We start from the raw sequence: 15,915 nt of genomic DNA, 5'->3' as shown, positions 1-15,915 counted from the left end.
CCAGTACCACCTCTATGGGCAGAGCAGTGAACTAGAACTAGGGCTTCAGGTAGCTGAAGAGCGGAATACACTTCATTTATGATCTCTGCATTTGTGATATGTTTTCCAGCAGAAGTTAAAAACTCCCTTTGGAGCCAAAGCATACCCACTTCATGACATATTACAAATGGGTATCTAGAGTCCGTGTAAATTGTTGCTTTCTTACCGTTGGCAATTATATAGGTATGTTTTAGAGCTATCAGTTCTGCACCTTGAACACTTACATTTGAGGGCAGTGAAGCTGATCACAGAGTGGCAAATTCTGTGACTATAGTAGCTCCAGTGTAGTGAATGTCATTCCTCATGAAAGAAAATCCATCAGTGAATAAAACTAAGTCTGGATTGTCTAAAGGAGTGTCCAGGAGATATCTTGAGGCTTTTCAGCCATAGACACTAAAGATTCACAATTGTGCAATGGTTCTCCTGAAACTGGTAAATCTGAAAGCAAGGTGGCAGGCTAAAGGACTGTATAGCGTTTCAAGATAATATTTTATTACCTAAAAGGTTACCACATACCTAGCAAGTTTTTGCTCTGAAAATGCCTGTGTTCTATGCCTTAGCAACAATGCCTCAAATTTATGTGGGCACATTATGATTAAATGGACACCCCAATGCTAAATCAGCAGATTTAGTTACTAACAGCTCTGGCAGCTATGCTTCTAAGACAGGTTAGGGCTCCTGAAGTTACTGGGTCCAGTTGGGCCAAATAATGAACAATTGGACACTGAACAGGTCCTAAGTTTTGAGTTAAAACATCTGAAGCTGCCTCTCTCTGTTCATATACATACAAGGTAAATGACTTTTTGTAATCTGGAATATTTACAACAGGGGCAGAGAGGATAGCCTGTTTTAATTCTGAAAGAGCTAACAAGTGTTATGCCTCTAATCTACCTGGTTCAGGGACTGAATTTTTTGTTAGAGCTATAAGGGGTTTAGTGATGATCCCATAGCAAGGGATCCACTGCCTACCAAAAACTGTTGTTCCTAGAATTGCCCTCAACTGTTTCTTAGTGGAGGGGGCAGTCAATTTCAGAATATCTTTAATGCCCTTAGGGGAAATAGAATGGGTGCCAGCAGTTAGAACAAATACTAAATATTCCTCTTTAGGGAGACACCACTGAACCTTTGCCTTTGAGATCTTGTGGCCTCTTATGTAGCTCTAAAAGAAGATGCTTGGTATATTCTTGGCATACTGTGGCATTTGGTGAGGCCAAAAGCAGATCATCTTAGAAATTGAATCAAGCAGCTCTCCTGAAAATTGATATTTTCTAAATCCTGTTTTAAAATTGGTGAGGACAACATAGGACTGTCCAGAAAACCCTTTTGTAGCTGGGACCATGTCCACTGGCAACTTTTCCAAGTGAAAGCAAATATATTCCTGGAATTTTCATGGATCGGGATTGAGAAGAATGCTGAGCACAAATCTACCACAGTAAAATATGTGGCTGTTCTGGGAATAGAGGAGATAATTATGGCTTGGTTTAGAACCACAGAGTGCCTTTTTATGACATGATTATTTGCAGGCCTTAAATCCTGTATGAAGTGATAGGCATATTTTCCATCTGGGCCTAGTTTTGGCTTTTTTTATAGGGAGAATAGGTGTATTATATTCATATTTGCATGGAATTATTATTCCTTGCTTAATCAATGATTCTCGCACTGGGGTAATTTCCTCAATTAACTCTTTTGATAGGGGATACTGAGGAATGGAAGGAAGTGGACCACCTTTTGTCTTAATCTGAACAGGAATAGCTGATTTAAATAGGCCTACATCAGAAGAAGATGTGGCCCAGAGATACTCAGGTATATCAGCTGGTATTTCAAAGGTGAGGGTCTCTTTCACTTCTTGACTGTTTAAAAGAAGTGTAGGGAGCAAATTTAAGGATTCCTCAGAGAATTCTAGCATTATAGAGCCATATTGATAGCATGTTATTATGGCTCTAAGTTTGCATAAAAGATTTCTCCCTAACAATTTTATAGGGGAACCAGGCATTAAAAGGAAAAAATGTTCTATTGATAGGGGTCCCACAGAAATCATTCGAGATGAAAGCTTTGGAACCTTTTGGAGGTGCTCCTGATATACCTACTACATTTGAAGGACCAATATAATTGTATTCAGAAATCAGGTTTACTCAGGAAAACTGATCTGGAAGCTCCAGTGTCTAAGAGGCAATCATCACACCTGTTTCCAAACTTCAGAGTTATGTGAGGTTCATTACTTTGGGGGTGGGGTGGGTTGGAGAATGGCCTGGGATAACTGGTGTTAAGACGTCAGGGTCTGGGAAATCAATGGTTTCACTCTCTGACTTCAAACCCTCCCTCTTCCCTCCTCCTCCCCTCCCCCCCCCCCCATATCAAAAAGATCCCTGACTATTTCTCTGGGGTGTGAAGATTGGATTTAGGTATTTCCTGATTGTAACAATGAAGATGTTTAGTTTAACAAAATCAGGAATGTCTTGGGAACTCTAAATTACTCCACCCTACTTAGACCGTACTTTAGGGGGAAGATAAAGTTGTAATCTCCTGATTGAACAATGAAGCTACTTACTCTTACCTAATTGTGAAGCTAGAACTTTAAGCTAAGTCTGTTTTAAGATTTTAATACAAAAAGGTGTTAAGTAACTATAAAGGTTAAATTAATCACAAAAAAGGTTAAGTAACTCACAAAAGGTGAATTTAACAAAGAAGTGTTAAGTAACTCTAAAGATATAATCTACTCAAAGAAGATGAGATCTAAAAAGAATGGGCATTTAGAGGAGGAGACACAAGAGTGAAAGGCCTACATATTGGCTCCTTTCCTCTCTCCGGTGCCTTTTGCGGCAGAGTTGACTGATAGCAGTGTGCTGGGCCTTTCCGCATCTTAGCGTGGCTACAAGCTATTGTGGTGAATTTCTGGCTGAGTTTTCCTCCTTTACTTTCCAACTTTATCTTCTTAGAAGCCTCTAATCTTCTTCAGAGCCCTAGAGGCGGGAATTTTAAACTCCCCCAGCATAGGCCAGGCAGGAGAAATCCTATATTCTCTTCCCTCCTCCTTAAGTTCCTTCCCTCTATATTAATTAAACTACCATAAATTTCCAGACTGACGTGGGTATTTTATTTGGGATTTTCCCCGGCGACCAATTAACTCTAGATTTTAAGTCACAACCCTAATATTATCTTTACATCCATCCCCCATAATGCGGGGGGGGGGATTCCCACCTGGAGTATAATGTGGACAAACCCCATTTTGGGTGTTTTGGTGTCAGTCATGATTTTCCGCATTTGAATTGTTATTATTTCTATAATTGTTATTATTCCTAAAGTTTTTATTTCTGTATACCTGATTCCAGTTCCTACAGTTCATCATTACATGATCCCTTTTTCCACAAAAATAACATGTTAGTGGTTAATTTGTGGATTCCTGAAAGGAGCTATGACTTCTCCTTGATTTGCTTTTTCTTTTTCAATTTTTTCATTTAATATTTTCCAATAGTCTATCAATCTAACCTTTCTAAATTTCAATTCACATCCTTCATTGCTTTTTGGTTTATTTTAATTATGTCTAAAAGGAGTAAAATGAAGTCCTACACTATTAAGAGTTTTACTGTCTATTTTTTCCTCTGACTTATTTAGTTTAAAGAATTCAGATGCTATGTTAGTTGGTGAAGATGCTAAATATTACTTTCCTGTCTATGGCACCTTTTAGAAAAATATAGTTCCCCATTTGTCTCTTTTAATTGGGTCTAATTTTGCTATTGCTTCGTCTGAAATTATGATTACTACCTTTTTTATGTTTCTTATAAATAATATTACAGCTTTTTGTTTCTAATTCATTGTTATCCTCTTCAGTTTTTTAGCTAATTTCCCCCTATTAGTATTTATGGTTCTGATTATTAATTATTTCTCTCCATCTTTATACTTTCCCTTCCTTTTTTTTTCTTATCCTCTCTTTAAGGACTTTGTTTTGTTTCTGACTAATTCTTCAATTAATCTGTCTTCCACCTTATCCTCTCAAACTCCCACCTCCCTGGATCTTTTCCTTCACCTCTTTGCATCCTGTTTTCCTATTGGATAAAATGTATTTCCGTACCAAATTGTGTTTTTATAGGTATTTTTTGCTCCATTAGTCAATTCAGATGAGAGTGAGGTTCAAGCAAGGCCTGAAATTTCCCTCCTCATGCTTTTCTCCTTGTTGTGTAAACTCTTTACTTGTGAACCTCATTAATGTGAGATAATTTTCTCCATTCTGCCTCTTCTAAGAGTATATTCCTTTTTCATACCCTTTCCATTTTTCTTTTAAGATCATGAAAACATAATAGAGCCACTCCCAGGACCTGTATCTATTTAGACTACCTCTACAAATGTTTCTGCTGATAAAGCTCTGAGGGGTTATGTTTATCATCTCTCCACATAATAATGTAAACAGCTTAACTTTGCTTGGTTTCTTAATGTTTACCTTTTTATGCTTCTATTGACTCCTATATCTACATGGCAAATTTTCTACTCAGCTTTGGTCTTTTCATCAAGGGAACTTTGTAAGTTTTCTATTTCATTTAAAGATTCGTTTTTTCCACCTGTAGGATTATATTTAGTTTTGCTGAGTAGGTTATTTTTGGGTGTAAGACTACAAATCATATCATATTCCAAGTTCTCCACCTCTTTATTGTAGTGACTATCTCTTTTGTGATCCTCATTACCACTTCTCAGTACTGAATTCTTTCTAGCTGCTTATGTCATTTTTTTTCTATTACCTGTCAGATCTGGATTTTGTACACAATATCCCTTGGAAATTTCATTTTGAAGTTTCTTTCATAAAGTTACTAGTGGATTCTTTGAGTTTCCAAACTGTCCTTTGTGCTAAGAGATTAGGGTATTTTTCTCTTCAGATTTCTTGAAAAATGATGTCTTTTCTTGGCTCTTTTTTTTTTTTGACATGGCTTTCAGGATGTCCAATGATTTTATTAGTCCTAGATTGAATTTAAAGGTCATTTATTTTCTTATAAAATTTCACATTCCTTATATTTTTTCAGCCTTTTGCCTTTTTAACCAGAAGAGAAAGAAATAAAATTGTTTATCTTTTTAATCAAGCCCAGGGAAGGGGAGCAATTCATTGGTCATGTGAAGACCCAAAATGCAATTTGAATATAAAAGAAGAATAATTACAAACATATCAGCCTAGGAATTCATTACTAGACTTAATGAGAATTTGGTCTGATAGGCCTTGTACGTGGGCTAAGTTTGAAAATTTAAAGCAGAAAAATGATCAAAACCGCCCCAAGTTCATGGATAGACTTATTGAGCTGGGAGATATCTGTATAGGCCTGGATCTTTCCAGGGGAAAAAGTTTTAGACAAATCAGGAGACAATTTGTAAAAAATAGTTGGAAGGCAGTTAAGAACTATTTTAAGACTAATTGCCCAAACTGGGCTAATATGGATTTTGAGGAATTAAGAAGAGTACCAGTTTACATTTTTGATGGACTTGAAAAGAAAGCTGAAAAAGCAATGAAGGATGTGAATTGAAATTTAGAAAGGTTAGATTGAAGAATATTAAATGAAAAACTAAAAGTGTATACTTTTTTCCCCAGCACCTCCACAAAAAGGTGATGTTATATTAGGGCATAAACTCCTCATAAACAAATGAAAAAACCCCAAAGTATCAAACATATCTTTTCCCAACAATAATGAAACAAATGATATTCAGTGAAGGCTTTTGAAACAAAGATTAAGAATTAATTGAAAACTAACTTAATCCTCGAGAATGGGTGGTTCAAAGAATAAAATCGTAGAAAAAATCAATTTCATTAAACATAATTACAATGAAATCACAACTAAAATATAGAGGATCCATTCAAATGGATAAATTTTATCTTTAAATGTTTTTTTAATCACTAAATGAAAGAGTGTATCAATGAATTGTCCATGCATCTAAAAGAAACCAGAAAACCATGAAATTAAAAACCAAGTGGATTTATAAGCAGATTCTACCTGATATTTAGAGAACAATTAATTCTAATACTACCTTAAATATTTGAAAAAAAAGTGAAAAGTAGGTTCCTATCAAGTTTTTTCAATGATAGCAATATGATCTTAATATCTAAACCAGGGACGAGTCAAAATAGAGAAAAAAAAATAAAACAAAACTATAGACCATTTACCCTAATGAGAAATGGTGTAGACATTTTAAATAAAATTCTAGTAAAGAAACTGTAATAATCCATCAGAAGGTTTATAAAGTAGAACCAGGCTGGATTTATATCAGGAGGGCAGAAATGGTTCAGGATTAGGAAAACTTTAGACATAATTGGACACATTAATAGTGAAAACAACAAAAAGTATAAGATTCTATCAAGAAATGTGGTAAAACCTTTTGACAAGACATATCATTCCTTTTTTTCTGCAAACTAATTTTATCTGCTTAAATAGCCAAGATCTAACTTCTTACCCCCTTACTCTTCACCTCCCTCTCAATTGAGAATATAACATAAAACAAAACCCATTCTAAAAGTGTATGGTCAAGCAAACAGCTTTTCATATGGCCGTGTCTAAGAAATATGTCTTCTTCTTTTTGAGCCTTTCACTTCAATGTTGGGGGGGGGGGGTAGAATTTCATCATTACTTTTTAAAAATCCTGGTTAGTCATTATACTTAACATAATAAGGAATAAAAATTTATATAGGGCCTATGCTAAGCACTTTACAAATATTATCTCACTGGATCCTCATAATAATCTGTGAGATAGATGCTATTACTGTCCCCATCACACAGGTGAAGAAACTGAGACAAACAGAGGCCTGTTTGTCTGTTTGTCAAATGACTTGACTAGGCTCACATAGCTAGTAAGTGTCTGAGGACAGATTTGTAGTAGAATCTTCCTGACTCCAGACTCAAAGCTATATTCACTATTCCATCTATTGGCCTTATTTATATACCATAACTACTTCTTCCATTCCATAATTTATTGGGTACCTCCGCCCCTAAAATTCCCATTCTTTGCCTCATCAAAAACAGCATTAAGTATTTTTGTTTGCTTAGGACTAATCCTTCCTTTAATCTATTCTCTCTCTAACTCTCCCTCTCTGTTCTTTCCATTTTGAGTGAAATGTATTTTATTATTTGTGTGTGAATTTTTTCTTTCTTTTGACCAGTTCATATGAGAGTGAGGTTTACAGTGTCAGAGTATAAGCTTTGTGTCAATCCCAGTTTCTCCCACTCCCTTCTTCTTGTTTGTATAGATGTGTACTTGTATACCTTGATATTTGATTTTTCCCTATCCTTCCGTTTTGTTTCCTCCTATTCCCATTTTATTCCTGTTCTCTCCTCTTTCTATTCTTTCTTTAAGGTCATTAAAACATGACAACCACTCATAGGTTTTGTATAACTTTGGACTCCCTCTGTGTACCCTGATGATGATAGGGTTGAGAATCTCATATTTGAATTAAAATTTTTATTCTTATTTAGTCCTTTATTATTGTTCATTTGTGTTTATATTTTTATATTTCCCTTCATTCTTTTTTTTTTTGAAATCCCAAATTCCTCTGTAGCTTTTTTCATTAGGAATGTTTGGAAATCCTGTATTTTATTTAAGGTTCATTTTTTCCTCACTAGCATCATCCTCAATTTTTTGGGATAAGTTATTCTTGATTATAAATGCAAGTACTTTGAATTTTCAGAAGATAGTGAAGTTCTGCACTCTATTATACTGGTGCCTGTCAAATCATGTGCGATCTTTGACTTGTAAACTCAGGATTTTGTCTGTGATGTTCCTAGGAGTTTACATTTTGGGATTTCTTTCAGGAGATACCTGATAGATTGTTTTTCCATTTTTATTTCATTCCCTAGTTCTAAGAAATCTGGGCCATATTCTTTTAAGAATTCTTGGAAAATGATGTCTAGTTTTCTTTTTTGGTCATTCAGAGAGTCTAATGATTTTTAAAATGTTTTTTTCCTTGATCTGTTTTATAGGTCAGAATTTTCCCCCCCATAAGATGCTTTACATTTTCTTCTATTTTTTCCCATGCTTTTCACGGCTTTAAATATTTCTTATTGCTTTGGGAAGTCATTGGCTTCCATTTGGTCTATTTGAATTATCAGGATTTTTATTGCTTGTGCAAGATTTTCAGTTTTTAAACCAATCTACTTACTTTCTTTTCAATTTTTTCTTCTCAAAACTAATTTCTTTTCTATTCTCTCCCTCAAGTGTTCTCATTCTTTTTATGAAAACATTTTAAACTTATTTCTTCTAGGAATTCTAGTTGAGTTAGTGCCCAAGCTGCTTTTTCTTTGAGTCATTCTTTTCATTCTTTTCTTCTGCATTTGTGTCTTTAGAGTTCCTGCTCCAATAGTAGTTCATTATGGGATCTTTTTTTTTTTTTTAAATGCCTATTTCCCCAGCCTACTGATGTTTGGTCTTGCCTCTGATGTTTCCCTTCTAGTTTTCCTTCTGCCTCTCTGACCACTCCTTAATCTCTTTTACAGGATCATCATCTATAACCTCTTATCTATAGATATATTTCAAAGCCCTGTTCTGGGACCATCTCCTCTTCTATGTCTGCATCCATTCTCAGCTATCTCATCATTTCCCATAGGCTCAATTATAATCTCTGTGTAATTGGCTCTCAGATCTAGATCTCTAACCAGGGTCTGTCTAGAGCTCCAATCCCATATTATTGCTTTTCTACTGGATATTTATAACTAGATATCTATAGACATCTCAAGTTCAACATGCCTAGTGTAAAGTTTTTTTCTGATTTCCTTAACTATTAGTTTCCCACAGTCCCCAATTACCTTGCAATTACCTTTCTACCCTGTTTAAGCTCATACTGGGCTCTAGCTAACCTGGAATGCTTATTATTTCCTGTGCAAGAAATTCCATCTCTCTTTTCTTTGCTTTTGCATACACTGTCCTCCATGCCTTTTATGCTTTTCTTAATTACTTTTGCCTTTTGGAAACTTCTAACAATTTTTAAGGTAGATCTTCAGTGCTACCTACTAAAGTAAATGGAACCTTTTCTGATTTACTATCATCCCTACTCCCCCATTACTTTGTATTTTTAAAATATATCTTGTTATTAGTCAATAAACAAGTATTTACTACTTGCAAGGAGTATATTATCTGTGAATATAATATATTTCATCAAAATTCTTGAGGCAGAAGTGTTCCAACTTTTTGTATTTATGCCTTCAGTGCTAGTATATTATGTTTCATAGTTTGTCCTAAATAAATGCTTGTTGATGGGTTGATTTCTATTAGGATCTGTCATCTACCACACAAGCTTAATTTTTTTCTATGAACCCATAATTATGGAATTTTCTTGAATTTCAGAAAAATAGAAATGTTTTGTTGTACCTTATCATTGAAAAAAAAAAGATGATGGTAAGACGAGTCATAGGAAACTTACTGTTACAATAAAATTTTTCTACTTGATGAACTTGAATTACATTTGACTTATTCATACTCTGACTTAGTGCTCTATTTACAGTATTTATTGTTATGCCTAAAACTTTAAATAATAATAAATCTTCTCTGAATATTGTTTTTAGGTTTTCTGTCTAACTCAACAGTCTGAATTATTAAAGTTTAAAAATACATAAGGATACTGTAAAGAATATGCATAAATTTGAGGAAAATAAATTCATATGTATATTTAAATGTACAATGTATATACATATGCACATTATGCATGCATATTTACAGGTATATAAATAATTTACAGTATATATATATATATATATACTAACAACGGTAACTAGTATATAGTATATATATATACTAACAACTAGTATATAGTATATAGTATATAGTATATATATATACTAACAACGGTAGAGAAAATGATATATCTCAAAAGTTCTTTTACAAACATAGATAGCCAATTAGTAGAATAGTTTACTTGTCAGATCTATGGAGTAGGGAAGAATTTATGACCAAATAAGAGATAGAGAACATTACAAGATGTAAAATGAATCAATTGGATTATATTAAATTAAATGTTTTTATACAAACAAAAGCAATACAACCCAAGATTAGAAGGGAAGCAACAAACCGGGAAAAACTTTTATAACCAATTTTTCTGATAAAGGTCTCAGTTCTCAAATATATAAAGAACTAAGTCAAATTTAAAAGAATCCAATTAATTTCCCAATTGATAAAAGGTCAAAGGATATGAACAGGCAATTTTCAGATGAAGAAATCAAAGCTATCAGCAATCATATGAAAAAATGTTCCAAATCCCTCTTGATTAGAGAAATGCAAATTAAACCAGTTCTGAGGTACCACCTCATGCCTATCAGATTGGCCAATGTGACAATAAAGAAAATAATAAACAAATTGTAGTAAAATCAGGATACTGATGCATTGCTGGTGGGGCTGTGAATTGGTGCAACCATTCTGGAGAGAAATTTGGAGTTATGTCCAAAGGGGTACTAGAAAATGCCTACCTTTTGTTCCAGTAATACTTTATCTCTATAACCAAAGATATTTTGAAAATGGGAAAAGATCAATTTATACAAACTGTGCTTTTTATGGTGGCAAAGAATTGGAAACTAAAGGGATGTCCCTTAAATGGGGAATGGCTGAACAAATTTTGGCATATGATGGTGATGGAATACTATTGTGCTATTACTTATAAGGCATGATGAACAGAATAATTTCAGAAAGAACTGGAAAGACTTACGTTAACTGATGCAGAGTGAAATGAGCAGAACCAGGAGAATATTACATACAGTAACTGCATTATTGTGGAACAATCAAATGTGATAGACTTTGCTACTAACATCAATACAATGATCCAGGAAAAATTTGAGGGACTTATGAAATAGAATGCTATCCACCTACATAGAAAGAATTGTTGGAGTAGAAGTACAGATGAAAACATATGATTTGTCACTTGTTTATTTGGCTATATGATTTGGGACTTTCCAATTCTTTGCCACTACAAAAAAAAAGCTGCTAATCATATTTTTGTGTAAGTATGTTCTTTCCCCCTAGAATGCTGCATTTTTAGTGTTAATTTTTAAAAATTATATTCATCATCCTTAGCCAAATATTCAGTTATAAAACAAATGAAAAAGTGAGGAAAATGTTGTAGATAAAAGTCTGTCATCATTTTAGCCTAGATTTTTAAGGTATTTTCATGATTATGTGATCTCATTATAAGTTAATGTTAGTTATTATTAAACCCTAATATGTGGGACAGCTAGGTCACTTAGTGGTTTGAGAGCCAGCTTTACAGGTTCTGAGTTCAGATTTGGCCTTAGACACTCCCGTAACTGTGTGATATTGGGTAAGTCATTTAACCCCCATTGTCTAGCCCTTACTCCTCTTTCTCCTTGGAACTGATAAACAGCATTAATTCTAAAATGGAAGATAAGGGTTTAAAAAAGCCAAATAAGACCTAACATGAATCAAAAGTCAAACAAATATTGCCAAAAATATCTATTACTTTTTTTTTTGCTCTTTCAATATTTTATTTTCTCTCAATTACTTGTAAATAAAATTTTTAGCATTAGTTTTCTAAGCTCTGAGTTTCAAATATTCTTTTCCCTTCCCCTTCCACCTCCCTGGAATGGTAAACAGTTTGGTATAGATTATAAATGTGACCATATGCAAAGCATATTTTCATATTGGTCATGTTGTAGAAGACTCTTATGAAGCAAATAAACAAAAAACCATGGAGAAATAAAGTGAAAAATAGTATGATTCAAACTGCATTCATACTTCATTAGTTCTTTTGCTGGAGTATAATAGTATTTTTCATCATAAGTCCTTATCTGTTACTTTAAAATATATTTATAAAGGTAAATATTTATTTTGAACTTTTCATTTGTTATGATTGTTAATTACACAAAAAATTTGAGTTGAACAATAAATTAAAGTGCTGTTACAAAAATAAACTATATGAGACCAGAAGTGGATTTATGTACTTCCAAAATAACATCAAAGGGTATAACTTTATTTATCATGTACCTTATTATGTTTAAGATGGATTTTGGATTTAACTTATAACATGCTGATTTTAGTGGATTACTCTAGAACAGTGATTTTCAAGATTTTTCACAGTGGTAATACCCTTCAATTTAAACAAAACTTGGGCAACTCTCTTATAAAATCCTTTAAAATTGTTCTTTTTAATGCCTATTAACAAATAAAATAAAATTCATTTAAAATCAAAACAAATTTGGGATGCAGTATGTTTTAAGAAACACTTTTTAAATTTCTTTTGAATAGATGGTTCCTCTTCTTAAAAATAAATGTAGATTTTCTAAAGTCCCTGTTAAAAATAAATGCCAAATAATATAATTGAGCATTTAGAAATATTCTGATTGATTTAGAAGTAAAAAATCAAAGATTTCTATTTGAAATATGATTTTGTTTGTTCTGTGAAATAGAAGTGAATAATTCTTATTTCCTGTTCTTTATAGAGCAGCTACTGGTTGGATTGAAAGACAAAGATACAGTTGTCCGATGGTCTGCAGCAAAAGGGTATGATTCTTGTTATTTTCCTGGAATAAGTAGATGAATTTTGGTGTAGTTTTCATAGACTACAAAAAAAAAAAGCCATTATTTTCTGTGAGGTTTGTGTTTCCTAAATAGTAAACTCAACTATTTTACCTTCTCAACTAGTATACGATTGTTCCAGTAATTAGGTTTTTTTAAGGACAAAGAGACTTATCTAATTGTTAGTCAGTGATTAAAAATTTTTTAAAGATAGTTTCTAATATTGTAACTTCAGCATCATCTTCTCTGTGTCTAGTCAGAATTGGAAAAATTATATATGAAGTTTTCTCAAATGCCTTCTTAGACTCCCCTTGTAGTATTTTCTTTCCTTATGGCATGCACATTCTTTCACTTGAATTCCTACTTTAGTTTTATCTGCTCATAGTGTAGAGTTGGTGCCTTATGACATTTTACTCAGACCTTACTTTTTTGAACAATGGTCCTTGGTTTCACTATTCCTGAGTCAAAACTGGGACTCTAAACTAGTTCTCACTGATCTGGGGATCAACTTCCAACCAAAGGTTAATTACTGTTACTGGGAGAAGAAGGGATTATGATATTTGCATTTTAAAGAGGGACAATGTTTTAACCCTAAATAACAAATCTATAATTGTAGATGATTATATATTAATGACAGGTCAATGGGTAAGATACGTTTTTCTTAGGGACCCTTCTTGAAACTCTTCATATCATTTCATATAAATATTCTGCCTCTAAAAAATGTTGGACAAACCTCTTCTTTTCAATTGCTGTAGTCTCAATTGCTGTCATAGTAGTCCCATCCCCAGTTGGATTACATATTATATTTATTGTTGTTCAATTGTTCAGTTATATCTTACTCTTTGTGATTCCATAGACCATTGTTATCCATGGAATTTTCTTGGTAGGGATACTGTTGTGGTTTGTCATTCCCTTCTCCTTCCTGACTTCAGGCCCAGGCAATCTCTTTAATGAATGAACCACAATTGCTTCTATTTTGCTCTTAGGTATTATATGAAAGTCTATTGCCCTGCTCTCCTCCTTCATAACTGTGGGACCATAGTACCATAGATGTGATATTACAGAGAATCAAATTGCTATAAACCTCAGAATAGTCTTTGATTCCAAACATCTGATTGGTTGATTTCATGATGCAGTGGTACAGTCAGACATGAAACATTTACCTTTCAGAATGGTGAATAATGCAGACAGTTCTAAGGTCTAAGTGAAGTAAAAAGGGGAGACTTCATTTTTAAAAGCGTCTCTTCAGAAGTATCCTTTGTAATATTGACTGACATGAAAGATATTGCCAAAACTTACCTTGAAAAAAGTGTTACAAATGCTGTGGTCACAGTATCAGCATACTTCAATAATTTCCAGTGCCAGGCTACCAAAGCTTCTGAAACCATCCCTGGTATTTAAGTGCTTTTAGCCATCAAGAGCCAACTATTCTTGTTGTTGTTTATTACTTAGACAAAAAGGTCAGTGCCAAGTATAATGTATTATCTATGACATTGGAAATGGTATTTTGATTCTCCATTATTATCATTGAAGATGGCATTTTTGAAGTCAAGTTCATAACTGGGAACACCCAGTTGAGTGATAACCCCCTGGTTAGCCATTTCATTGCTGAGTTCAAGTGAAAGCACAAGAAGTACATCAGTGAAAACATGAGGTCCGTGCAATGTTTGCCCACTGTTTTTGAATATGCAAAGCATATTCTTTTCCAGTACCCAGACCAATACTGACATTGACTCCCTCTATGAAATTATAGACTTTTATATCTCTATCACTTATGCTTGTTTTGAAGAAAAGAATATGGATGTCTTTAGTGGTCAAAGAATGAATTTTAGTTTGCAGTCTTAAACTAGATTAGTCACAGATTCATGGGTGGTTTCACCCAAATCCCCAAGATTCAGAAACTTCTATGGAACTTGTTCAAGGAACTAGAATAATCCTGATGAAGCTGTTTTTTATGGTAAATCCATCTTGTCTGGGGATAATTCACTCTTCTTTCCCTTTATATTAAAACTATTAGTGAAATTATAACAGTTCTGATCATATGAAGTACCAATATCCCTACTAAGCATACAGACTTTTATTACCTGTTCAGACAACCAGCCTCCTGTGCTTATTTGGGTTAAAGAGCAGTGACAAAGGATAACAACTTGCTTGGCAAGTTTGAACTCACAGGAATTACTCCCTGCCTCCAGGGTGTTCCTTTTATTGAAGTAACATTTGACATTGATGCAAATAGCATTCTCAGTGTATCTATTATGGATGAATGAATACGCAAGGATAACAATATCACAGTCATCAAATATTGCCTTAACAATGAAGACATTGAATATATGGTCCAATAATCTGAGAAATACATCGCCAAAGGTGAGAAGCAGAGACACAGGGTTTCTTCTGAGAACTCTCTTGAATCTTACACTCTCCACATGATACAATAGAGGATGAGAAACAAGGCAAAATTGATGATGAAGACAAACATAAGATCCTTGACAAATGTAACAAAATAATTTATTGATGGGCTAAGAACCAGACTGCTTAGAAGGAAGAATATAAGCATTAGCAGAAAAAGTTGGAAATCTTTACTAAGCTGTATCAGAATGCAGGAGACCTGCTGCCTGGTGCGTTCTGAGGTTGTAGAGTAGCCACATCAGGAAGAGGTTGACTAAGTTTACCAGAACAGAGCATTTTACACAATCTACAAAAATAAAAGGACTCAAATTTATAGTCATGGGAGCAGCAGTTTTAATACAGGCATTTAAGCTGCTATACTAATCGAAACATTATGAGGAAAAGGAAGTAAAAGTGAAAAAACATTGTACTTTATCAGTATTGTATACAAATGGAAATGCAGTTCTTGCCTTGAAGAACAAAATCTATTTAAAAATAGCACATTAAAAAAAAATGTTCAATTTATTCTCAACCTTTGTTTTTATAGGTGAAGAAACTTAGGCCCAAGGAAGATAAGTGGTTTGCTCAGTCATATAGTGGAATATTTTGTAATCAGCACTCAACTGACTTATGAACTCTAATGATAACATTTAAAATTTCAGTCCTGAAACAAGTAGGCTTTATTAATTCTTTCTTAAAAGAAGCCTGTGGGGGTCAGGAGGTAGAATAAAAATGTATACGTAATGCATAGGTTATTTGGCCTTATCTATTCATATTGAGATTAACCTCTGATTTGGAATAAAACTATCAAAGATGATGTAATTTTCATCTATTGCATTGTTAGATTTCATTTTAAATAAAGAATAGACTTGATAACCCTTGCAAAGGAAATTATAGCTAATAATTACATAGTTAAGTTATTTTGTCCTCATATTTCAGAAAGTATCAGGATGATACAAATGAATTGTTTTTGTATATATGTGTATGTTTGTGTGTGTGTGTGTATTTTTTTCT

At 33.6% G+C, this 15,915-nt stretch overlaps 1 protein-coding gene and 1 pseudogene across 4 annotated transcripts in view; both read left to right on the top strand.

The window, feature by feature from the left end:
* TBCD (tubulin folding cofactor D) overlaps positions 1-15,915 on the top strand; it is a 537,579-nt gene that overhangs the window by 159,689 nt on the left and 361,975 nt on the right. For all 4 annotated transcript variants that reach the window (XM_056814255.1, XM_056814257.1, XM_056814256.1 and 1 more), the window contains exon 12: positions 12,441-12,501. In XM_056814255.1, coding sequence (XP_056670233.1) covers positions 12,441-12,501 — 61 coding nt within the window. The remainder of the gene's footprint in view (positions 1-12,440; positions 12,502-15,915) is intronic.
* LOC130456842 (heat shock cognate 71 kDa protein-like) lies at positions 12,518-15,913 on the top strand (annotated as a pseudogene).

This window comes from Monodelphis domestica, chromosome 2 (assembly GCF_027887165.1).
Source record: "Monodelphis domestica isolate mMonDom1 chromosome 2, mMonDom1.pri, whole genome shotgun sequence".
Taxonomy (NCBI): domain Eukaryota; kingdom Metazoa; phylum Chordata; class Mammalia; order Didelphimorphia; family Didelphidae; genus Monodelphis; species Monodelphis domestica.
This window is presented reverse-complemented; position numbering and strand designations above follow the sequence as displayed.